This window comes from Alexandromys fortis, unplaced genomic scaffold (genome assembly GCF_014885135.2).
Source record: "Alexandromys fortis isolate MF-2015 unplaced genomic scaffold, M_Fortis_MF-2015_v1.1 scaffold_458, whole genome shotgun sequence".
In the NCBI taxonomy this organism is placed as follows: Eukaryota; Metazoa; Chordata; class Mammalia; order Rodentia; family Cricetidae; genus Alexandromys; species Alexandromys fortis.
Window position 1 is genome coordinate 42350 of NW_026068426.1, and position 24590 is coordinate 66939.

At 47.4% G+C, this 24590-nt stretch overlaps 1 protein-coding gene across 7 annotated transcripts; it reads right to left on the reverse strand.

The window, feature by feature from the left end:
• Positions 1-1414: 1414 nt before the first annotated feature.
• On the reverse strand, positions 1415-23788 carry Trim39 (tripartite motif containing 39). 7 transcript variants are annotated; one of them, XM_050133279.1, is made up of 11 exons: positions 18023-23788; positions 15333-15792; positions 13527-13622; positions 9090-9320; positions 8025-8047; positions 7431-7546; positions 6731-6915; positions 3453-3553; positions 3297-3379; positions 1642-1767; positions 1415-1541 (listed from the first exon to the last, which is right to left on the reverse strand). In XM_050133279.1, the coding sequence occupies exons 2-11, from the start codon at positions 15783-15785 to the stop codon at positions 1426-1428; spliced, it is 1530 nt and encodes a 509-aa protein (XP_049989236.1). In that variant the 5' UTR covers positions 15786-15792; positions 18023-23788; the 3' UTR covers positions 1415-1425. The 7 variants fall into 7 exon arrangements, with proteins under 7 accessions (XP_049989236.1, XP_049989235.1, XP_049989230.1 ...); XM_050133273.1 differs by lacking the exons at positions 1415-1541; positions 1642-1767; positions 3297-3379; positions 3453-3553; positions 18023-23788 and adding an exon at positions 17915-18003 and having other exon boundaries at positions 5059-6915; XM_050133272.1 differs by lacking the exons at positions 1415-1541; positions 1642-1767; positions 3297-3379; positions 3453-3553; positions 18023-23788 and adding an exon at positions 17911-18003 and having other exon boundaries at positions 5059-6915.
• Between the last annotated feature and the right edge of the window lie 802 nt (positions 23789-24590).

Sequence of the window (24590 nt, forward strand, 5' to 3'; positions counted from 1 at the left end):
GAGAGAGAGAGAGAGAGAGAGAGAGAGAGAGAGAGAGAGAGAGAGAGAGAGAGAGAGTTGTCCATAGATTAGACTTAGTGTGCAAGAGCCAAGGGCCATCAGAAATGATTTTCTGGAGAAGCTGAAGAACATGACTCGAGGCACGAATGAGGTGTGCTTTTACAGCCCGTGTTCTTTACGGCTCTCAGCTGACCCAGCCGGCAGTCTCTAGAAATGGACTACCAAATACCATTGTCACCTACACACTACTTAGAACTTTTAGTGCCAATCATTTACTGACTTGTGGAGTCACCGGAGAGGCTGAGTGGGGGCAAAGACCAAAAAAGGATCCAGCAGACGGTTACAACCATGGTCCCAGGAAACCGATAAACCCAGTCCTAGTACAGCCTCTTCCATGAGGAATTTGGCCTTGGAGATATGCCTTGCTTTGACAAATGGGAGATGAAGTTACTGGGTCTTCTGGAGCAGTTAGGCAACAGACTCCTTCAAAATTCTGAATGCAGAATCATTGTTGCTTAAGGCACATGATAAAAAGATTTTTGCTGGGTGGTGATGGTGCATATTTTTAATCCCAGCATTCTGAGGCAGAGGTAGGCGAATGTCTGTGAGTTCGAGGCCAGCCTGGTCTACAAGAGCTAGTTCCAGGACAGGCACCAAAGCAACAGAGAAACCTTACTAATAAAAACCAAAAAAAAAAAAAAAAATCAAGGCCTGCCTGGTCTACAGAGTGACCTCCAGGACAGCCATCGCTAAACAAAGAAACTCTATCTTGAAAGAAAAAAAAGAAAAAAGATTTTTAAAAGCTGCATTCATAGACAAATGCAACACAGGGCTAAAGGTAAAAGGGAAGAAAACTTCACTCCCATGATAGTGAATTTTGTTTCTGTATGTCTGGGGAACCATGATAGTCTGCGGCCAGCAAAGAAGTCAGTTCAGATTGTGTCCTTGAGTAGCCTCTCCGCAGACATCAGACAAGACAGCTGAGTTTACTGTGGAGCCTATGTGAGCAAGCCGGCCATGCTTACTTACCACCTTTCCCTGATAGTCCGGACCTGAGCCATTTCCAGTATGATTCTACAGAGGACAACTCTGAGACGTGGGAAGGGCTAAGTTCGCGAACGCCCAGAGGATATGAACAGTGTCTGCCTCCCCATCTCAACAGTCGGAGCCGCCTCAACATGGAATCCACTAAGAAGGCACACGAGCATGTAAGGAATTTCCATATCACTGTATTGAGGATGCAGAGGTGACAAGGGCTGCCTAGGGGACCTAGTGGTGAATGGAAACCGGGAAGGACGGTGGAGTACAGAGATGTAAGGAGGTTACCATGACAACCTGCCCCGCCTTGCACCTCCCCCCCAAAAAAAGAGGAAAATAATAAAACCAGTTGAAATACCACAGAACAGACAGAAAGTCAAACAAAATTCAATCTTTATTTATCTGGGAAATGGTGAATTCGTCATTGGTGTTTGAAGCCTGAGGCTGCATGTTCTCCTTAGGGGGGTGGGCTGTGTTTGGCAGGGGCTCTGATGGTCTGAAAACTAGACGATGGAGGAGAATCAGAGAATTAGTTTCCCAAGACTGTGGCGCCCCGTACACAGATCAGGCTCTTCAACCATCCATTGCCCTGCCACCGCTCACCTGCCTGATTTTCCAGCTGGGCCTCAGGCCGGTCACCCCAGAGCAGATGCTTGGGGTCATTGAGGAACCGCTGGCTACGCTGGCACGTCAGGCAGGTCTGTACCGTCCAGCGCTGTCCCTTCAGGCCTGGGGTTTAAGTGGAGGGGAGGGGGGGAATAAGAGAGTGTCCACGCTTCTGAGAAAAAGGTCTTGCTTGCGGTTTTCTTCCACTGCTAATAGGAATTCTATCCCACCTGCATTTGGATTGCAGATTTGATATGTATGGGAGGCCCTGCATGAGCATCAATTCCTTGGAACTCTAAGATGAAGTTCAAACTCTGTTTTGAGACAGGGTTTCTCTGTATAGCCTGGGCTGTCTGGAAAGTTGCTCTGTAGACCACACTAGCTATCCTCGAGCTCAGAGATCCTCCTGCCTCTGCCTCCCCGAGTGCTGGGGTCCAGCTATCCTCGAACTCAGAGATCCTCCTGCCTCTGCCTCCCCGAGTGCTGGGGTCCAGCTATCCTCGAACTCAGAGATCCTCCTGCCTCTGCCTCCCCGAGTGCTGGGGTCCAGCTATCCTCGAGCTCAGAGACCCTCCTGCCTCTGCCTCCCCTCCAGTCTCACATTTTCTCCACCCCACCTACCTCACACCCCAGTCTTCTGGTCACTCATTTTCTTATATCACAGATTCTCTTTTCAAAATTCCTTATTTATACTTAGTATTTATATTCTGTACATGTGTATGTGTGTGACACGTATGTGTGTGGACACGGGCACTCGTGTGGGTGTTATGTGTGGAGGACAGAACTCTAGTTTGGGGCGTCTTCCTTTACGACGTTCCACCATATCCTTGAGACAGGGTCTCTTACTGAACCTGGAGTCAGATGTTTTCAGTTAGACTGTGGCCAGAGAGAAGCCAGACTCTGTGTCCTCACCTGGCCCCAAGGGGGGCTATCACATGGGTGCTGGGTCCTCATACTTGCATATCAAACACCTTAGACATTGAACCATCTCCCGAGCGAGCCCCTTGACGGCAAGCAAGCGTGTGCGTGTGTGTGTGTGTGTGTGTGTGTGTGTGTGCGCGTGCGCACACGCGCGAATCCTAACCTAAATGTCTAGAGTTTCTGTCTGACGACTCTGTCTATCATGACATACTTACGTCCCTGCCACTGGTAGAAGTAACTTAAGCAATCCACTCTCTTCCAATGCAAGCATTTAAAAATACTACTCTAGTAGCTCTGTGTGTGTGTGTGGTCTCACGCTTGTAATCCCTAACACAAGGGATGCTGAGGCAGGAGACACCAATTTCGGCTGCGGTGACCCCTGTGTCCAAAAACAGCAAAACCAAAACCAAAGAGAGGTTGTGTTTTCGTTTGAGACAGGGTCTAACTAAGCAGCCCTGGCTGGTCTGGCTGGTAGATCAGGATGGCCTTGAACTCATGGAGACCACCTGCTGCTACCTTCCAAAGTGCTGGGATTAAAGGCGTGAACCACCCACAACCCACTCAGTCGGTATTACTTAATGAATCTTAGAGATTAAATAATTTAAGTAAATAGGGTTAATTTTATTTGATTAAACTACATAGTGTCACGTAGTCCAAATCAGCTAGCGAAAGCCTTCCCCTCCAGGGGGAAGGGGCTGCTGCCCACCACGGTGCCCCGAGGCAGCACTCACGTCTCTGGCGCTGGGTGCAGGTGAGGCCCGGGATGAGGAGAGAGGAGCAGCCGCGACAGAGCGTCCTCTTCACCGAGGGGTCCCTGGGTGAGGAGGAGAGGCAGTGGGCACCCGCTCGCCCGCGCCCCTGGTTCCTCCCGCCGGCCCGTGCCTTACTGCCGCAGGACCAGACGCTTCGCGATGGTCTTCTCCGTGTGGCAGTAAAACCTCGCCAGTGCCTGGTTCTCCGGGTTCTGCGAGAGGACGCAGTGTGCAGCCTGGGGACAGAGACGGCCACCCGGGTCACGCTGCGGTCGCAGCACCGGACTGCTGCCCACCGGGACCCCGCCGTCTTACCTGGTACAGAAAGCTGAGTCTCTGGAAGGCCTCCCGGTCCTTCACAGGGCCCGCCATGAGCGTCTGCCCCTCTTCCGGATGTCCCACCCCGGACACGTGCAAAGCCTGCTGGGAACTGTAGTTTCGGGCCGCGATCCCACAGAGGCCCTTGTCCGGTACCGGACTACCTCACCACCGGCCCTGTGCGTTCTTCCCTGGGAGGCGGTCCTAGTTTGGTATTCCTTATCTATTTATTAGGTAGGGCCCAGCGCGGCTAAGGATCTTAAAATAGCGAAACATTTTCAGGACAAACGTATTCTTTATGTATGGAGAGGATTGTGTGTGCAGTAGATACCAGGCTAGACTTTCTCACTCTCCTGAAGCCAAACAGATCTGGAACAACAAAACAGGCAATGTCTAGCTTCGCGTTATATTTTTGTTATACCAGCACTTGGGAGGTTGAGGTAGGATTGCCATAAATTACATATGAGTCTGAACTGGCCACATGGCCAGACCCTGACTCAAAACCAAAAAGTAGGGGCTGGAGAGATGGCTCAGCAATTAAGAGCACTGGCTGCTCTTCCAGAGGTCCTGAGTTCAATTACCAGCAACTACATGGTGGCTCACGACCATCTGTAATGAGATCTGGTGTCCTTTTACCATCGGGATGAGATTAAAGTTTAATCCCAGCACTTGGGAGGCAGAGGCAGGTAGATCTCTATGAGTTTAAGGCCAGCCTGGTCTACAGAGTGAGTTCTAGGATGGCCAGAGATACACAAAGAAACCCTGTCTCGAAAAATCAAAAATAAAATAAAATATGGTTGGAGAGATGGATCAGGGGTTAAGAGCACTGCCTGCTCTTCCAGAGGTCCTGAGTTCAATTCCCGGCAACCACATGGTGGCTCACAAACATCTGTAATGAGATCTGGTGCCCTCTTCTGGCCTGCAGGCAACCCAAGGCATACATAATAAATAAATCTTAAAAAAATGAAACAAAAAGTATTGATGCCTGTGGGGCTTAAGGTGGAAAAGACTATATCGTAGGACATAGCTCCTAGCCCTCAGGAGGCACGGCCCTCTCCCACTTTTTTACTTAGTAAAGAAGACGCCGCTGTCACAGAACAGGCCAGGTGGACAGTTCCTATGGCCTGTCCCCTTAGGACAAGTCCGGGGAGTCACAGATCACTTCCTGTCTCAAGACTCCTGCCAGGATGGGCGGAGAGCCAGGCTTCCAGCTCAGAATAAGGCCATTAGCTGAAACGTACCCTGGGCGGTGGTTTCCAAGGGCCTTCAGAGTCAAATGAGAGGAGTGTGTTAAAATGTAGACTCCTAGGCCCACCCAAAACTCCATTAAGGATGGAGGGTGAGACCCAAGAACATGTATTTTTTTCATACCCAGTGATTTTTCACCTAAGACCACTGCCAAATTACCACACAAACTCAGAGGTCACATCAGTGGATCCTTTGTTCCATATTTTGACCAACCAAATTATCTTGCCACAAAGAACCACAGTCAAGGCACAAAGGTAAGAAGAGAGTGGACAAAGTCCTGTTGAGGTGGGAGGAGAACCGAAGGCCCCCAGTGCAGCTTCCTGTCTTCTACAAAGATACCAAAGCAGCAGAAAATCCGGGTTGTTTGGTTTGGCATGCATCACATTACCTTTTGTGACAACGTATGAACCCTACTGGCTTTTATTTTGGCCTAACTTAAAATGGTTTCCATTCTCTGAACAAGGGAACGTCAAAGGGAGAAGGACGGCAACAGAAGCGAAGCTGTCTGACCCTTTGCTACACAAACCACCCTCTTCTACCCTGTTCTCGCGGGGGGGGAGAAAGCCTCCATGACCGTTCTTCCTTCTGGCTCAGACACCTGAGCCAGTGGACAAGGCAAACAACTTGGGAATAACTACTTTTAACATTCTTTAAGGCCAGGGCTTTGGATAGACCCTTCTCTTTCCTCCTCTCCACGTTCCCTTGGGAAAACAGTGAGAAGGTAAGCGTGTGTCCCGCAGGGCCGTGTCCATCTCACCTCCAGAAGGGAGAAAGGTGAGCCTACTTCTTGGGGACAACCAACTGCGGGGACAGGAATAACCAGGGTTGAGACCTGGTTCTCCATTCTGCCCACTTTATCTTTCTCCCCAAATTCCAACCTCTGGCTAAACCTATGGGTAACGGTAACATTAACCTAAGAAAAAACAAAAGAAATCCCCATCTCCTCCAATCATTTCTAGAAATATCCCTTTAGCCTCTTCCCTGATCCTCCTCCTAACTTTAATGTCCAATCTCTGCCCTCAAAAGTCACTCAGCTTCTAGACTGATGACAGCAACTGTCCGTCATCTTTCCGACACAGAGGTACACAGATCCCTATGCGCTCCCACAAGGAACAAGGCTACTCTGAATCACAGAAGCCTTTTAAAGGTTTCTGTTTCCTGCATTTTAAGACCCTTTCATATAGACTTCCTGTTTCTAGAAAGCCTTTTCTTTCCCAACCTGTCCTTGTGCAACAAGAAACCCACTGGACACGGATTACGATCCCCTGGGAGCCTGTTCTCCCGCTACAGTAAGTAGGGACGCTCCTCTGTGCTCTGCCACGCAGCCCAGTCCTGTCTTCACACAAACCATCCCAGAGACCAGGTGGTTTCTCAAGATGGCTCAGGACTGGAACCACGTACACGTCAAGACATTCCAGCAGGTCACAGTAAGGAAGACCCATCACTCTTGACCCTGCCTCACCCCAACTACGCTCCGTCTCCTGTCAATCCCAGTCTGTCGGGGGCCTGATGGTGAGAGGTGCAGCATTCTTCCGACCAGCCCGGATCCCCGGGTAGAAGAGGGGCCAGAGTTTTTCAGTAAACGTATCAGTGAAGGTGAAGATATGCGAGCGGTCTGTGACGTTGTAGAAAGACAGTGTGCCAGCCTCATAGTCTAGGAAGATGCCTACCCGCTTAGGTTTCACCTTGATGTGCAAAGGGGTGAAAGGGGTGGTGGTGGCTGCGTACTTGTCCCCGTTCCACAGCCGGATGCGCCAGTAGCCGGTCTCGGGGAGTGGAGTCAGTTCGCCCTTTCTGCTCACAGAGTCCCGGCAAACTCCCACTGCCCAGTGGGTCTTGTCGCCCACCTCCACCTCCCAGTAGTGTCGACCAGAGGTGAAGCCTTCAGTAGCCAAGACACAAGGGTAGAAAGTGAAACGCTGGGGCGTGTCAGGGAGGTCTCGGAGTCTTGTCTCCACAAACTTGACACTCTTCCGATCCTCTGACAGGACAAGGTTAGGATGCGCTGTCTCAGGGTCCAGGGTCACATCCGCTGGCGGGAGAAGCCAGAGTGGGGAGCTAGATGAGGATGGGAACAGCTAAACATCCCTGCCTCGCTCTCCTAGCCTACCTACGCAAGGTTCCCAGAACACGGTGGGTGAGTCAACTAAACGTCCCTGCCTCGCTCTCCTAGCCTACCTATACAAAGGCCCCCAGAACACGGCGGGCGGTGAGTATGGAAGAAATGAAAGGCACTGTCTGAGGGAGTGAGCTGTGGTAGCTGGGGACAGGTGAGCATAAACTTGAATCCTGTGAAGTCTGGCTTTGCGACTGCTTTTCACTACAGGGATATTAATGATATCCCCCTTGGCTTTCCTGGCTCACTCCACCTGAGTTAGGAACCCTTTAACATCTCTAGGTCCTATACAGAGCAGAACCTAAGGTTTTTTCTCTGAACTCTATGGTTTAAGGTGAGATGGGCATGAGAAAAATGCAGCCCACTGGAAGGATCTTAACCTTCCACTCCTTTGCACGCCCTATACCAGTTTCCTCCTGGGAACAACTCACCAATTAGCTGCTTAAGGATTTTCCTTAGGGCAAAGTACTGCCGGGGGAAACTGCTGAAGTTCTTTTCCAGCTCTATAGATACTGAAGTCACCTCCATGGTCTTCACCTTCTCACATCTAGGAGGGATGGGTGATAAAGAAAGCCAGAATACCATCAGGGGGAGCTCCAGCCAACTGAGTATGTGAGTGGTGTCATCGTAGAGAAAGGTGAAAAAGACCAGACCCCTCTCACTTTCCTTCCTCCCTAAGAGCTAGGTGGCTCCCTTGGCAGGTCTGTATCTTGAGTATGAACCTGAAGACTTCCTGGAATATTCTTACATTCCATGCAAATGGATAGTCACCCCCCGCCACTTGTACTCCTGTGCTTCCAGCCCCTTCCGCCGTCTTGTTTGAACACAGCTCGGCTCCCCACCGTCACTGTACGACCAAATATGACCAGATATCACGAGGGAGGCAAAGCGTTATCACCCTCCATGGTTCATCCTGCTCCACTCTCGCTCAGACACTACTTCCCTTTCCTACTTCCGACAAGGCATTACTAAACCCGCAGCCTCCTCTAAGTCAAGACCTAACTCAGAGAGACAGAATCACTTACTTTTCCAGGGTACTTTTCACATCCTAGAAGAAAAGAGAAAAGAAAGTAAGAATGGTCCTAGAATTCATGGGTCATGAAGGCAAAAAGGTTCTCCCTCCTCTCTTCCAACCAGGCGCTAGGCAAACTGAGGGCCCAAGGGACAAGCTTCAGATGGGCTTAAGTGTGTGTCTCTCATGGAATGCCCAGTTTCAACCGCTGGTCATAACAAAGCTTGATAATTAACACAACTTCCTAATGGTCCCTGCACAAGTGTCTTCCTCGTCACAGGCACTGGAGGCTCTCTGTAAGAACAGACCTCAGCATCACTGAGAATCAGTACAGACAGCTCCATACTGGTGGCACAGGATGCTCCCCACCACAGGGTCTAGACATCCCTGTCTAGCACTGGCTAATAAGCTCTAATTCATATCAACCCATTCTGAGCACCCTTTAAATTAGGCTCCTACACCCTGCTTTAGCACTAGGTAAATTAAGTTCTAGGACCGGAAAGTAAGGGCAACGGAATTCACAAAAACTCGAATGCACAGTTCATCACTAAGTAGGATGGACTTCTGTCTTCTGAAAAGGATTCTGTTTTGGGGGGCACAAATTATATACATTAAAAAAAAAAGATTTATTTTGGTCTGGAGGGATGGCTCAGCCATTAAAGGCTAGGCTCACAACCAAAAATATGAGTTTGGTTCTCAGTACCCATGGCTGTCCCTCCAGGTACTTAAAAAGAAAAAAAAGATTTATTTTATATGTATCAGTGTCTTGCTTGTGTGTACGTATGTGCACCATGTGTAAGCAATGCCTTGGAGCCCCCGGAGCTCCAGTTACAGAGTGTTATAAGCTTCCACGCGGGTGCTGAGAACTAAACCTGGCTCCCGTCCAAGAGAAGCAAGTGCTCTTAACCACTGAGCCAACTCACTAGCTCCAGGCATGTACGTTCTAAAAGGACATATCTGGAAGAGCAGTCTAGGCTTTGGGAAGTAGAGTAAGAAAGGATGCACCCAGGCTGACTGCATGGCCCTTACAAAGCTAGTCTGCATTTGACCAAGAACTACATCGGAGCAAAGGTCGAACCTTAAGCATCTCGAAGCCAGACTGTAAGCACTTGCCCTCCACCTCAGCAGCTAAGTGGGCCACTTCCCGACGCTTGACCCCAAGATGAGCAGCATTTTCTCGAAGTCTCTGTAGAATGTCCTGCTCTTCTTCTTCCAGCTGGGAAAAGAGTGCCTGCTGCTCTTCATCCAGCCTCCTGTGGAGTTCTTCAAATTCCTTTAGGATTTGCTGTCTGCGGCTCTCCACTAGTCTCTGAGAACAAGGGAGGATGTGGTCAGGACCAGGGGGCATGAGGGAGTCTCTCCCAGACCCACCAGGCACACTCCCGACAGAGGACTTGTTAGTGCCAATCAGTGGGAAGATTTAAAACAATCAACACTTGTCTTAGCTGTCCTGGAACTAGCTCTTTGTAGACCAGGCTGGCCTTGAACTCACAGGGATTCACCTGCCTCTGCCTCCCGAGTGTTGGGATTAAAGGTGTGTGCCACCATGGCCCGGCTTTTAACACTTGACTTTTTAAGACCTAAATTAACCTTTTATATTTTAACAAAATACATTCAAGGTTCAAGAACTCAATGATGTGATGATATCTACTGTTACGGATATCAGGGATACTTTTGCTATTTTATTCTCTGATGTTTCTAAGATTCCATCATTAATAATAGTGGCACGTTAACCTGATATAGCGAACAGAGGAAACTATCAGAATCAGTAACAGTTTAATGAGTTGATGCAAAGTTTATATTTAAATTTCAGGGTTGAACTTATTTTGGTTGTTGTTTCTAGTTTTTTTCTCCAAAAAGGGTCTTGTAATATAGCACAAGCTGGCCTTGAACTAGGGATCCTCCTGCCTAACAGCTGAAGTTACTTCTGCTGGGCCGAGAATTCCTGGGAGGGGGCTGGACTGCTGCAGGCCCGGAGCCAACTTACATTTTATCTCGGACTACCTTTAGCCTCCTACATAGCCTTTTCCGTGCCCACCTCTGTGCTGGACCTAATAGCCTGTGATTAATTTAATAATGTCAGACAGCATCCAGGGCCTACAGCTGAGACTGCTCTCCTTGGCTGTAACTACCTATTTCATGTTTCTACCACAGTCTTGAAAACTGCCCTGCTCTAAGGCCTTCTTCTTCTAGTCTATAAAAGCTTCATGAAACTGATTCTAAGTTGAAACATAAAATTTGGGGTACCTAAATCTGTGTTTCAATGCAAGATCGCTCATATTCGGCTCCAGAATAAATTCTTCTTCCCTTTGAGAGAGATGGGAATTGTTCTTTGTGTTGACAGAAAATAGTTTTTTTCCATCCCTGGATCATGTTCCAGATACTTTCTAGTAAATCAGTTGCTTAAAATTTGAAACATGCTCTTGATAGCAGCACATCCTTTTTTGAGATGTAGGACTCAAAACAGCAGCCACACCACCTTCTGAGGGTTGTCAGCACATCCCCCTCTATGCCTTCCTAGAAGTGGCCTCCCCAGTGAAGGAGTCCCAAGTCCTTGTGACTGACAGGGAGGCATCAACTCAGAAGAGAAGAGGAGACGGACAGGGACCGAGAAGCACTGCTCAGGCTGAAGAATGGCTGGGAGATAGGTAAAAGCCGTGGGCCTCACAAGCTTGGCAGTCCTGATCTGCAGCTACTCCGGCAGACAACAGCCTAGCTTTCATTACAGGGAGGCAACGGAACAGGATGTGTGCTCACTTTGTCCTGAATAGATTCTGTGTGTGTGTGTGTGTGTGTGTGTGTGTGATAGAAGCAGGTGTGCTGAATTAGGCTCATGAGGACTATCTTTTAGGGGCCAGAGAGATGACTCAGTGGTTAAGAATGCTTGCTTCTCTTCCAGAGGACCTGAGCTTGGTTCCCAGCACTCACACTGGGTAGCTTGAAACTGCCTGTAACTCTAGGGGATCTCATTTGTACTCTTTCTAGTCTCTGAGAGAATGTGTACATGGGTGTGCATGCACATACACATAACACACACACACTTATATGGACACAAATAAATCTTAGACTTTACCACATGTGCCACCAAGCTGCTTTGTGGGGTTTAACTCACATCCGCCTCAGAATGAACCCATATTTATTTCACTTGATAACATCACATACAGTTGCAAGCACATAACCACACTATCGTGTCTTTTCACCTATCAGATTTTATTAGAAATTACTTCCAGTTAGGAGCAGTGTGCATACCTTTAATTTCAGTATTCAGAAGGCAGAGGTAGACAGAGCTCTATGAGTTCAAGGCCAAGTCTGTCTACATAGTTCCAGGCCAGCCACAACTACTCAGTGAAGCTCTGCTCCATCACTAACTAACTAACTAACTAACTAACTAACTAACTAACTAACTATCACTCTATAATGCTACTGGATACGACAGTCTCTTTAAATTATATAGGTAGGTTGTCTTATCTGAACTTTTTTGTTAAAATTTTTTATTTCAGTATAGCTAATTATAAACTCCATCCGAACCCAGGAGATAACATCTTACTACACAGCCCAGGCTGGCCTGTGCTGGCTATGAACTTGTGATAGGAGCTTGAAATATCACAGCTCCAGCCTCCTCTGTGATTGCAGGTGTGCACCATCCATAGCCAGTTCATAAGCTTAATATTTTTTTGTCTGCAGTGTTGGTGAACTGATGCCATATCCTCAGTTCTTACGCACTTTTTAAAATTTTAATTTTTTTTTTTTAAAAACCAGGGTCTTAACTACAGTCTTGGCTTCCTGAGTATTGGGATTATATGTATGTGCTGCTTTTATAAATTGTTTTTATAATTTGAAAATTTTTAATTTACTTTTGTTTTATGGGCATTGGTATTTTGCCTTCATGTATGTCTATGTGAGGATGTAGGATCCTCTGAACTGGATTTACAGAAAGTTGTGATCTGCCATATGGGTGTTGGGAATTGAACCTGGGTCCTCTGGAAGAGCAGTCAGTGCTCCTAACTGATGAGCCATCTCTCTGGGCCCCTACAAACTGTTTTAAAGGGGGTTACTGAGTCTAATTCTGGAGGTTGAGGAAAGAGGGAAGCAAAGTGGGAAATGGGCGGGGGACAAATTCAAACAGTCATAAAAGGAATGTTTTGAATTGCAGTTTTAAAGACCACTAAAATGAAAAATTATAAATTAAAGACAACAGCCGTACTTTGGTTCAAATATTACCATAGCTTAAAGGAGAAATACCCTCCATAGGTCATGTATCTGAACACTCGGCCCCAGGACATGGGACCTTTAGGAGGTGGAGCTTTGCTAGAGGAAGTATGTCACTGGGGGCAGGCTACCCTACTTCCTGTTCTTGCTGCTACACTGCCTTCCCTGCAATTATAGTCTTCTTCCCTCTGGAACTGCAAGCTAAAATAAAACTTCATCCTTTAGTTACTTTTGGTCAAGGTATTTTACCAAGAACTCTAAAGCTGAAGGCTAAGGAAGGGAAAGGCATTCTGGGAATGAATCAGCATTACCTTAGATTACTTAATTACAAGAATGTAGTTCTAAGCCAAATGTTATGGTGCACGCTTTTATTCCAAGCACCTGGGAGGCAGAAGCAGGTGGACCTTTGTGAGTTCGAAGCCACCTTGGTATACATAGTGAGTTCCAGGCCAGCCAAGGCTATATAGTGAGAGTCTCTCAAACAAACAAAACAGAATGTGGTTCTGTGGGGCTCCAGAGTTTAAGAACATTGGCTGTTTGTTCTTCCAGAGGACCTGAGCTCAATTCCCAGCACCCACAAAGCACTTGGAACCATTGGTAACTCCAGTTCTGGGGGATCTGAGGCCCTCTTCTGCTCTCTTTGGGCAACAGGCAGGGATTTGGTCCACAGACATACACAAAGGCAAAATACCCATACACATAAAATAAAAAAAAAAAAAGAGTAACTAAAAGTAATTAAAAACAAACAAAAGGTCACTGAGCAGTTCTGGGAGCTCTTGCTCAGCTCATCCATCTCTCCTGGTGAACTTCCCAAATTCTCTGTCAAGTTGGGAGCGTAGGAAATATTCCTAACATTCTCTTTCCTACAACCTCTCTAAGAAGCTCCCATCCCTGTAGTCTTAGGAGATCCTGTTTCCTTGCTTGTGGGTGGGAGGAGAATACTGGGGCGAGGACTCCATGGACTTAGCAGTATTTATTATTGTATACACAGTGTGTGTACATACACACAATGAGTATGTGAACTCAGATGTCAACTCTGTGGGTTCATTTTTATCTTTCTACCTTCATGTGGGCTTCAAGTCTTGATGCTTGCACAGCAAGCACCTTTATCCACTGAGCCATCTCAACAGCTCATTCATTTCTTATATTCTTCTCAGTACTTAACTCATGACAAGTAATTTAAGTATAGGGTTTAACGACAAATACCTAATGAAATATCATTCTGAGAGAATAGCAGTTTTCCAATTAACTGATAGATTAAGCCAAGTGTTGCCAAGCAGTGAAGGCAGCAGATTGCTTGCTCTACCTTGAGCTCCCCCGGTTTCTTTTCTTCGGAGGTTTTGCAGGAAGTGATCTCCTGCAGCTTCTGTTCCAGGGGCTCCAGGCACTTCTGCAGTTTCTCCTGAAGGTTGGGAGAGAGCAGGAGAGGAAACATTTTGGAGTTAGTCGATACATCCATTCCTTAAGAGCTTAACCCATTTATAGGCCATCTGGGAACCAAATTCAGGTGATCTGCCAGACTGGTAAATGTTTTTAACTGCTAAATCATCTGTACAGTCCTGATTATTCTTCCCTTGAAGTACTTAGGGTCAGACCGACCCAGGGCCTGGGGCATGCAGGACAAATGTTCTAGGACCAAGGCACCTTCTCCACCCTATACCATCTGATTTCTGCTCTCATCACTTCTTGACCACACCCCCTTCCCTGCCTTCGGCTCGACCCCCTCAGGTCTGAGGCACACCTGACTGTCCTCCCCGGAATCCAGTAGTCTAGCTGTTATCACCTGCTTCCTTTCCCACTCTGTTTTCTTACAGACAACTGCCTACTACACTCAAAGTTACTTGATTTATTCTTTTCTTTTTGGTTTGTTTTGGTGGTGCTGAGAATTCATGCAGGGTATGTATATCAAGAACAGTCCCCTCCTCCAGCCAGAAGGAGACAACCTTTACTTATTTGTGTATTATTGTTGTTTCATGGTAAGGTCTCCAGCAGCCTGGCCTGGCTACAACCCACGGATGACCTCACCTCCCAGGCGCCTGCTGCCTCTACCTTTGGAGTGTTGGGATTATAAGTGTGTATCACCCCCGGCCTGTCTTTTTTTTTTTTTTTTTTTTTATTATGTTTACAATATTCTGTCTGTGTGTATGCCTGTAGGCCAGAAGAGGGCACCAGACCTCATTACAGATGGTTGTGAGCCACCATGTGGTTGCTGGGAATTGAACTCAGGATCTTGGGAAGAGCAGGCAACGCTCTTAACCGATGAGCCATCTCTATAGCACCCCCCCACACACACACACACCTGTCTTGATATCCTTTTGTCACCTGGGCTTCCATTCAGATCTAACCTATGTTATAGACAAAATAAAACCTGGCTGTAAATTACCTTAAATATTTTTTCAAGATTTTGTTAACTAAGCAGAATAAATGAAAATTCTAGACAGTGCCATCTTTGATTTTTATGACTGAAACAGCTACCCTGTGCCCTCACTAGCGATTTAAATACTCGTTACATGGACAAGACGCAGGCTGGTTCAGCTTAGTCTGCTGGGTTTAGCACTTTAACGTAATGTTAGCTATTTCCAACAAATGGGGAAAACCATCCTGAGCAAACAGGCAGAAATGAAGAAATCAAAATACTTTTCAGTTCTTCCAAACTATTTTTCAGAATCTTATGTGGTTTCACTCATTTATTTAAAATCTGATATATGGCTTGACTGTGGTGGTGCCGCTTTTAATCCCAGCACTTGGGAGGCAGAGGCAGGTGGATCTCTGTGAGTTTGAGGACAGGCTCCAAAAGCTACAGAGAGAAACCCTGTCTTGAAAAAAACCAAAAACCAAGAACTAAAGAAAACAAAAACAAAAATTCTGATATATTCCAAAACCATACATACCAATACTCTGAAGACTCAATTGTTTTGCAATAAGTCACAGAAATTTTTGGGTACACCTCACTGTTCTTGTGGAGGACAGTTGACCAGATGCACTGAATACCCATGTATATAGTTCTGAGGAGAACATAGAGGAACAGAAAGCCTTGCCTCAGGAGCTTAAACCCCTCTACTCGGAGTGTGTATTCTCTCCCCACACTGGAGTCATGTGTCTGGATGCCCACCTTATACTCCTGTGTAGCGTCATCCAATGGCACCACGGTATGGGCCCGGTGGGTATGGGAAATGGCACATATCAAACAGACAGCCTCCTGGTCTTCATTGCAGAAGAGGCTCAGGGCCTCATGGTGCTGGGAGCAGAGGCTCTCATCCCTGATCTTCCGCTTGACGGCCTGGAGCTGCTTGGCGATTTCCACCATGCTACCCAGTTGTCGATTGGGCCGGAGGCTTCGGTATCGCGATGTCTTCCGACAGACCGGGCAAGGAAAGTCCCGCTCTAGGTCCTCCCACCAGCGGGTAATGCAGGCTTTGCAGAAGTTGTGCCCACATTCGATGATAACAGGCTCCTTCAGATACTCCAGGCACACAGAACAACTTGCCTCCACTTGCAGGTTCTCCAGGGCGGCAGCTGTGGAGGCTGCAGAGGCTCCAGCCTCTATCAGACTTGTCTCGGCCATTATTTGACTTGGAGATGGGGAGAGAGAAAAGAAAGGTATTTGTTAAAAGGTTACCTGTTTTTTTTTTGTTTGTTTGTTTGTTTTTTGCACTCCTATTCTGACATCAGCTCCCATTAGGCCATAACTCTAGGCTGAGCCCCATCTTGGTATTTTCCCTTCTCTTCCAGTAGACCTGTTGCTCTATTTACGTATTTGTGACTTCTAATCAATTCACTTGCTTTTTCTGATTTAGCAAACAAAAGCAATCCCTAGATCTCTCTCACCTCTATTTTCTCACTACAATCAGAAGCTTCCTTTAAGTTGACAGATTTTTTTTTCTAAAGATGAAAAAGAGCCTGACGTGGTGGCTCAAACCCAGAACCCCAGGATTTCTGAAGTCAAGGTGGGGAGCCGTCATCGGATGAAGGCCAGTCTGGGCTATACAGTGAGTTCTAGGCAAGCCTGAAGACACAGATCTCTAAAGGGAGGGAGAGAAGGCTGGGAAGTGAGATTGGTAGCTCACTGTGAGGCAGGAGGATCAATATAAGGATGAGGCTAGCCTGGGCTACTGTAGAGTAAGAGTTTCTTTTAATGGAGCTTTGGCTAGCAGTCCTGGGACTCGTTATCACTATTATGTTTTTAAAGAACTTCATACATAAGCATTGCACCTACATTAAAAGAAAAACTACTTTTTTTGGTTTTTCGAGACAGGGTTTCTATGTAGGCTTTGGAACTAGCTCTTGTCCTGGAACTAGCTCTTGTAGACCAGGCCGGTCTCAAACTCACAGACAGCCGCCTGCCTCCCGAGTGCTTGGATTAAAGGTGTGCGCCACCACCGCCCGGCTTAAAAAAACAAAAACAAAAAACTACTTCTTAAAATACATTTCAACCCTCAGAGAATACTACTGAGCAGAGGGCAGTAACTTTTCTGAAGAGACTTGGTAAGTCCATTCTAAACATTCAGCGGCGAGTTTAGTCTTTCAAAGTCTCTACTGAAAATTAATTCCATGGATATTCAGTGTATCAGCTAGGAATTAAAAAGAAATTTGCCAGGTGTGGTGGTGGCACGTGCTTATAATCCCAGCCCTGGGGAAGTAAGGGCAAGGGTGTCAGGAACTCAAGGCCTGCCTTAGTTATACAGAAAGCTTTCTGGGGAAAGAAATTCAGATGCAGATTAAGATCAGTAGGATTTCTTCTCTACCCATTAGAATGCAATTTTGATTAAGTGCTGCTCCCCAATATTTTTTTTTTTTTTTGGTTTTTCGAGACAGGGTTTCTCTGTAGCTTTGGTGCCTGTCCCGAAACTAGCTGGCCTTGAACCCACAAACTCACAGAGGTCCGCCTGCCCCTGCCTCTCGAGTGCTGGGATTAAAGGTGTGCACCACCACCACCGTCCGGCTCCCCTCCCCAACCTTACAGATATTAGATAGCATCCTCACCTAAGTGAATTGAATTATATGCACACTTAAGGGGCCAGGACGTATCTAAGTGGCAAATAAGCGGTATGAAAGAGAAATGGGCTCTGGGTTAGTGAAGAACGGAGAGGATTTGGAGCTGCGGGCGGTGGTGATGATGGAGAGGGCAGCCAGACCATGGCCTTGTGCTCCTCTGCTGGTCCTTCCTCTCCCTCCATTACTCTGTCTCAGGAGTAGTACTAACTTCAGAGACGTCCTCCTTCTGTCTTTTTAATCGCCGCCTTAGGAGCCCCTCTCTAGCACCGGCCACAACTCTATCCCACCCAGTCTCCATCTTCTCCTGCCCTATCGGGAGCATGAGGACCAGAGCGAGGGGGCGCACGTCGTGGTTGGCAGGGAGGAAGGATGCGTGTCTCAGTGAGGGAGAGGTGTGAAGTGAAGGTGGGATGCCCGCTGCCATGTCGAAGTCCAGACCCCGCGGTGACTGCGTCAGCTTCACCCGGGGAGACCAGAGGCAGCAGGACAGGGGGAACGGGGTAGCCAAGCAACGCCGGACGCGCTGACGTCGCCGGGGCGGCAAACGTCCTCCGGGCCCGAGGCGGGCGGAGGCAGCTGTGGTTGCACGCCGGGCAGCTGACGCGCTCGTCGGGGCGGAGGGCCGCGGCGTGAGGAGCCGGCTGGGCAAGGGGCGGGTCCCAGACCCCGCACGGCGGCAGCGGCGCAGCACCTACCTACCTTCCCGGCTCCGGGTCCCGGAGTGCCGGGTGCGAAGACGCCGGAGCACTGCCTCCCTCCTTCCTCCTCCCCTCACCCCCGCCCCGCGGCGCGACACACAATACTCACCGGAAGCGGAAGCGGCGGCGCCGCGGCTGGTGGAAGGCTGCGAGCGCGGCGCTGAGCCGGCTCGCGGCGCCGGGGCCTAGACGGGGCCGCCGCGGGTGGCGGCAGAGGGCCGGAGGTGAGGGCCCGCGCGGCTACGGAAGGGCGGGAGGGCCCCCGACGCGCCAGGTGGCTGCGGTGCTGGCGCCCAGGTGACCCGAGCCATGCCCGGGAGACCCAAGGCCGCGCGCATGCGCGTGGCGGAACGCCGAAGCCCATGGCCGGCGGCTCGTCTCGGCGGGCGAAGCTTCGGTGTCACCTCGCCGGCGCCGGGGTCTGAGGCTGCTCCCCGGTGGGGCTGGGCGCCGCAGAGCCTGGGTGACTACGGATTATGGGCTTGGGGGTCTCACTTTCTCGGTCTCTGGGTCAGTTTGGGGAGAGGGTGGCTGCTGCAGGCGGCGGCGGCGGATTACGTGGCTGACCCGAGAGGCTGCGCTGGCACGTCACTTCCGACTGGCTGAGGTTGGCTGCAGACCCTGGTGCGCCTGATGCACTCTTGGTTGGCTAACGTTCACGAATTGCTTTTCCCTTGGTGGAGCAGAACTGGGCTGGTCCGGTGGCTTGCAGCTTCTCGGGTGCTGGGCGGACCAGATCCAAGTAAACACTGGGTGAGAACCAAAGCCGGTTTCTTTGGCTTAAGTTTCCACGGGAGAGCAGATAGAGCTTCGGGATAATCTCCCTGTTTTTGGAAGTGTCACAAATCTAGCGGTGGTGAAAATTTTTTTGGAAGGGAGTGAATTAATGGGGAGGGGAAGTCTGATGGTACAGATGTCATGGACTCAGGAGGAGTTAGTGCTAGGATGCATATTTTACACCACCGGTTGCACAGGTTGTGTGCTTGTCCCTCTGTCGTGAGACAGACCTTTTCTGGGGAGATAAACACACACCTGCTCAGCTCAGGTAGGGCACCTGTACATACCGAATTTGTGTATCTCTGAAGTCTGATTTGGTGAAGCGTGAGTTTTACTGGGGTTATTTAGAGGAATATGGGTGAGGGGTTACTTACATGAACAGAAAGAGACACAACACAGTGGTGCCAAAAAACACCCCAGCATGGCTCCCAAAGCTAGAAACCTGGAGTACACCCCCACAGCTCAAAAGATTGGACTGTCCTTTCCTGGTGGCTCAGTGGGTCTGAGCATCTTCCAGGATGTTCAGCTTGTCCTTATTAATTCTAGGCATTATTTGCTTCTTCTGGGCTTGTCTGAGAGAGGCCCTCAATACTCTACTGTTTAATAGACTCATGGGGAAAGGGTTTGGGGAGTCTAGTCAGTTTCAGGGACTTTTTTTTTGGTGTCTACTTCATGTCTCTTTAGAACAGCCTATTTTGCCTCTGTAAGCCTCCATCTTAGGAAGTTTCCCTCTGGGATGCAGGTTTTAATCTCAGAAACTGCTACGTAGCACCCTCCCTGCCTCCTGCAACAGCTGGCATGCATCACATTTGCGTGGATTTTAGTGGATGCCCTCCTTTCAGAGGAAGCGGTTCGTGGTTCCAGTACGTTTTGAGATGGTTTACAAACAGCATGCTGGTGTTTTTGTTTTGTTTCGTTTGAGATAACATTTTGTGTGGTCCAGGCTACACTTGAGCTCACAAAGTAGCTGAGGACTGCTTTCAACTCGATCCTCCTGCTTCACCTCAGAGTGCTAGAGTCTGCCACAGCTAGCAAGCCTATTTAACCCTCATACTTAAGAGGTTAAAGGTTTAGAACCACAAGCCGTGGGGTGGTGGCACACGCCTTTAACCCAGCACTTGGGAGGCAGAGGCATGCGGATCTTAGTCTACAAGATCCTGGTCTACAAGAGCTAGTTCCAGGACAGGCTCCAAAGCTACAGAGACCCCCCCCCCCCCCCGGGCTTGAAAAGCAAACATACAAAAATTAAGACCACGAATGGCAAATAAAAGTCTACTTTTAAAAAAAACTATCTTATTCTTTTTTGTTTTGTTGGGTTTTTGTTTTTCTTTTTCTTTTTTGCTTTTTGTTCCCCTTTTATGGTAGCCCGTGACTTTAAGAGTAAATTTGATAATTATTAAGTTCCCTTCACTTCATTGCTGTCACGTTTGGCCATTAGGGGTTATAAACTGCAGCAGTTGTTACAGTTCACAAACACTTTGTTTCTAACAGGGTAGTTTGAAGGCCATTAACTTGCCTTCTGAATTGCCCCTTAAACATGTCCCAGCGTGGCCTCTTACACTGCGGTACCTTGTGCCATGAGGACTTGTGTCTCCCTCCTCCCCCTTTAGTCTTGTGTCTTGGAAATTTTCTCTGGCCACCCGCTCTGCCCCTTTGAGGTATGAAGAAAAGGGAGATAGGTTTGAATTACCATGAGTGACTCCCAGGAGTTTTGTACTTAATACAACAACAGTCCATAAGGGATACACGATTAATAGAAGCTCAGGGTCAGAAACTGGGGTTCAGCCTGAAGACCGAAAAGAAAAACAGCCAACCACTGGCTCTTTGACCTCAGTCTGAAATGGCGATCTTGTCTCCAGGAATCTCTCAGAATGAGACTGTTAGAGCTGTTTCTTCCCGTTTTATAGTCCTCTCTAGGGCTGGAATTAAAGGTGTGTACCACTGTGATTAGGGCGTGCACCACCTGATTTCTCTGGCAGCTTGCTGCAGGGACAGTGGTTTTACCCGTAAAGATTTATTTCTAGTACTTGTTTAATAGAATGCTGATTGGCCAGTGCTAGGCAGGAAGTAAGCAATGAGAACAGAATTCTGGGAATTCTGCAGATGCAGGACACAAGATGTGACTGCCATGCCGGAAAAAGTTACCAAGCCATTTGGCTAACACAGACAAGGTTAATGGGTTAATGTAAGATGTGAGAATTAGTTAATAAGAAGCCTGAGCTACTAGGCCAACCAGTTTATGATTAATGTAGACCTCTGTGTTTTTATTTGGGATTAAACGACTGTGGGACCTGATGGGAAAGAAACCCCAGTCAACAGCAACTAGTGTGGCTACTGGGATTGAAGGTGTGTGTTACCATAACCCGGTCTGTAAGGCTGATCAGTTTTACTCTCAGATCTTCAGGCAGCCTTTATTTCTTAAAATATAATTGAAATGCCACTATACATAAGCCATATGTAAGTAATACTAGTGCCCCATTTTCTTTCCTTTTTTCTTTCTTTTTTTCCCGAGACAGGGTTTCTCTGTTGGCCATTGCTGTCCTGGAACTAGCTCTTGTAGACCAGGCTGGCCTTGAACTCACAGAGATCCACCTGTCTCTACCTCCTGAGTGCTGGGATTATCTCAGATTTTCTAAGAGCTGGGGTTATACTACTGTGACAAGCAAGGCGATTGAAAGAAAACTACACAGAATGATGTTTCTGTGGCAACTAAGTCTTCATTTCACAAAAGATGTCTCCTTAGTAAAGCCAGGCGTGGTGGTGCATGCCTCGAATTCCAGCAATCAAGATGCTGATGCACAAGGGTCACTGTGATGCCAGCAAGGCTGTATCTTTAAGAGAAAAATACCCTTCCCCATTCATGGCATATAATGTGTTTATTGGCTTTTTACCCACAGTAAAAAAATTTTCAGAATTGGAGTTAGGCCTCTGAATTTTGTTGCTGCTTTATTAGTAAAATTATTTTTGTTGCTGCTTCAAAACTAATTCTGCTACTGTTATGAATTGTAATGTAAATAATACCTGATGTGCAACCCTGGTAAGAGGGTTGTTTGATCCCCACAGGTTGAGAACCGCTTCCCTAGACCCACCTAGGAGAGCTGGAACCAGCTTCTACAGTATTTACATTGTAGCATCACAGGTACTCATGACATCTAGAGTGGACTGGGTACCTCAGAGGAGGCTGCTGCGTCTGTCTGAAATGAGTCTCTTCAGTACTTAAGATTGCAAAGTCAGGATGACCCCACAGGGCTGCAGGAAGGATGCGGAGTTAGCAGGAAGCAGCAGTCTAATTGTATGTTTGAGTGCCCTGGAGTAGTAAGGAACACTGAAACTAATATTTTAAACAGAATATTTTCTGAGCAGTAGGTCTCAACAGTGGACCATGTTTTAAGCAGGTGTACTGTCACACACACACCTGCTTCTCCATGTAGAGAGCTTTAGTGTAACTTTTTAAAAACTATAGTGTTCTGCCTGCATATGTGCCTGCAAACCTGTAGGGGGCGCCAGATCTCATTACAGATGGCTGTGAGCCACCATGTGGTTTCTGGGAATTGAACTCAGGACCTCTAGAAGAGCAGGCAGTGCTCTTAACCTTTGAGCCATCTCCCAGCTCCCTACTGTAACTCTTAATGGCCCTAGGATTTGAGGATCATTTTCAATTTGCAGTCACTAACTGTATTAGTCTCTTAATATAATTAACTTGTCTTTTGATGTTTTCAAGTGGAGTCATTTACTGTATGACTGTTTTGTCTACCTTGAAAATCTGTTGCTCAGCACAGCAGTCTTCATTCATTCTCTTAGCTCTTCGCGAGGACTTGGTGCTTCTCCATGAGCATGGAGACAGTTCCTTCCATCCGTGGGAACCATCTCAGCCTTCGGAATTGTATTTGGGGTCGTGTTCTGCATTAGGCTTTGGCTTCACGGATGCTGTGAAGCACGTCAGCACCATTCATGTATCTAACAGTCTAACAAGTAAAGCTAGCCCGAAGATCAGAATGCAGAGCTAAGCCACTAGTTAGCAATAGAGGCCAGGCGGTGGTGGCTCACACCTTTAATCCCAGCACTAAGGCGGTGCAGACAGGAAGGAATATGGCTGGGCAGAGAGAAGAATGTAAGATGGGAGGAGACAGCAGGGCATGGCATTCAGTCTGAGGATTTGATGGAGGTAAAAGGTCCCTCTAGTGCTTGACTCCTGTGCTTCATTAGCATTTACACCAATATCTGACTCTGGGTTTTTATTATTAAAACCAATTAGAATTTGTGCTACATTCATGTGTACAATGAAGTAGCCATTTTTTATTCTTCAGGAAGTTTTCCTTTGTGTTCACAACTTGGCTAACTAGAGGGGCCTAGCAGTTTGACTGTCCCAGCTTTCAACTTATCTTTCTCATAAAGCTCATCAAGTAGTTTATGGTTTAAAATGAGAGCTGGGACAGTTCTTTTTACTTAAACACTTAGAGACCACAGTAGGGTTGGTTGGTAATTTCAGAATTATGTCTCTGGGACTAGAAAAGGCCCAGGAAAAATGAGATGGGAAATGAGCAGTCAATGAAGTGTCAGGAGAGCATATGCACTGAATAAGTGTGTTGTCTTTTTTTTATTGATATTTATTGAGCTCTACATTTTTCTCTGCTCCCCTCCCTGCATCTCCCCTCCCCCTTCAATCCTTTCTCAAAGTCCCCATGCCCCCAATTTATTCAGGAGATCTTGACTTTTTCTACTTTCTACTTCCCATGTAGATTAGATCTATGTAAGTCTCTCTTAGTGTCCTCATTGTTGTCTAAGTTCTCTGGGATTGTGGTTTAGGCTGGCTTTCTTTGCTTTGTGTTTAAAAACCACCTATGAGTGAGTACATGTGATAATTGTCTTTCTGTGTCTGGGTTACCTCGCTCAAAATAATGTTTTCTAGCTCCAAGTGTGTTGTCTTATGTGGGCATTGGTTTGTGGTATTCTGATGCAAATTTCTATTAACAGCAAAAATCACAGATTACAGTTTATCTAATAATAAAATAGTTTTTAATGTAATAATAAAATAAAAGTTTTCATGTAATAATAAAATGTTTTGTTTTATTTTTGTTTTTTGAGACAGGTTTCTATGTGTAACAGTCCTGGCTGTCCTGGAACACACTCAGTAGACCAGGCTGGCCTCAAACTCACAGAGATCTGCCTGCCTCTGCCTCGCAAGTGCTAGGATTAAAGGCGTGTGCCACCACGTCCAGCAATAAAATGTTTTAAATATTATCAAAATTACCAGAACGTGACACAGACATTGAAGGGATCGTGTGCTGTTGGAAAAGTGGCTTTAATAGACTTACTTGATGCAGGATCTGTAAAAACAAAACCAGTGTCTGCATGCAATAGAGTGAAACCCCAACAGCAGGAGAGATGCCTGTGCTGTTCAGTGACTGGTCAGTGTGCGACACCACCCTATTTAGTAGCTCTAACCGTGGGGCTTCAGAGCAAATGTTCTTGCTCAGTCCTCACACTGAGCTCATGGCCTGGGCTGTTCCCCATTTCCCCAGCCCTTCTGCAACCTGCAGCAGCACCCAAGTACATGGCTTAGAAGATTGTAAATGATCATATTTTCCAACCAAGGAAAAATCTAAATTAGACTCTTTCATAAATTCTTGAGGCTGCATATAAGGTTAGGGTTGCTTGGGCTGAGGGAGGGAGAGGAGCAGCTGAGTAGACACAAGAGTGGCTGCAGGAACTCATGTCCGGTGATGAGCGGCTGGCAGAGCCGCCTTTGCTAACTCTGGAATTCAGTTCCTTCATAAAGGCTGCAGAAAGAAGGAAGCGAAGAAGTGAGCCTCGATGAAAGTTGGTGCCTAAGACTGGAGACAGCAGGCAATGCCTGACAAAAACACTTGCTGCTGTCAAGAAAAAGGGACATCTGGAAG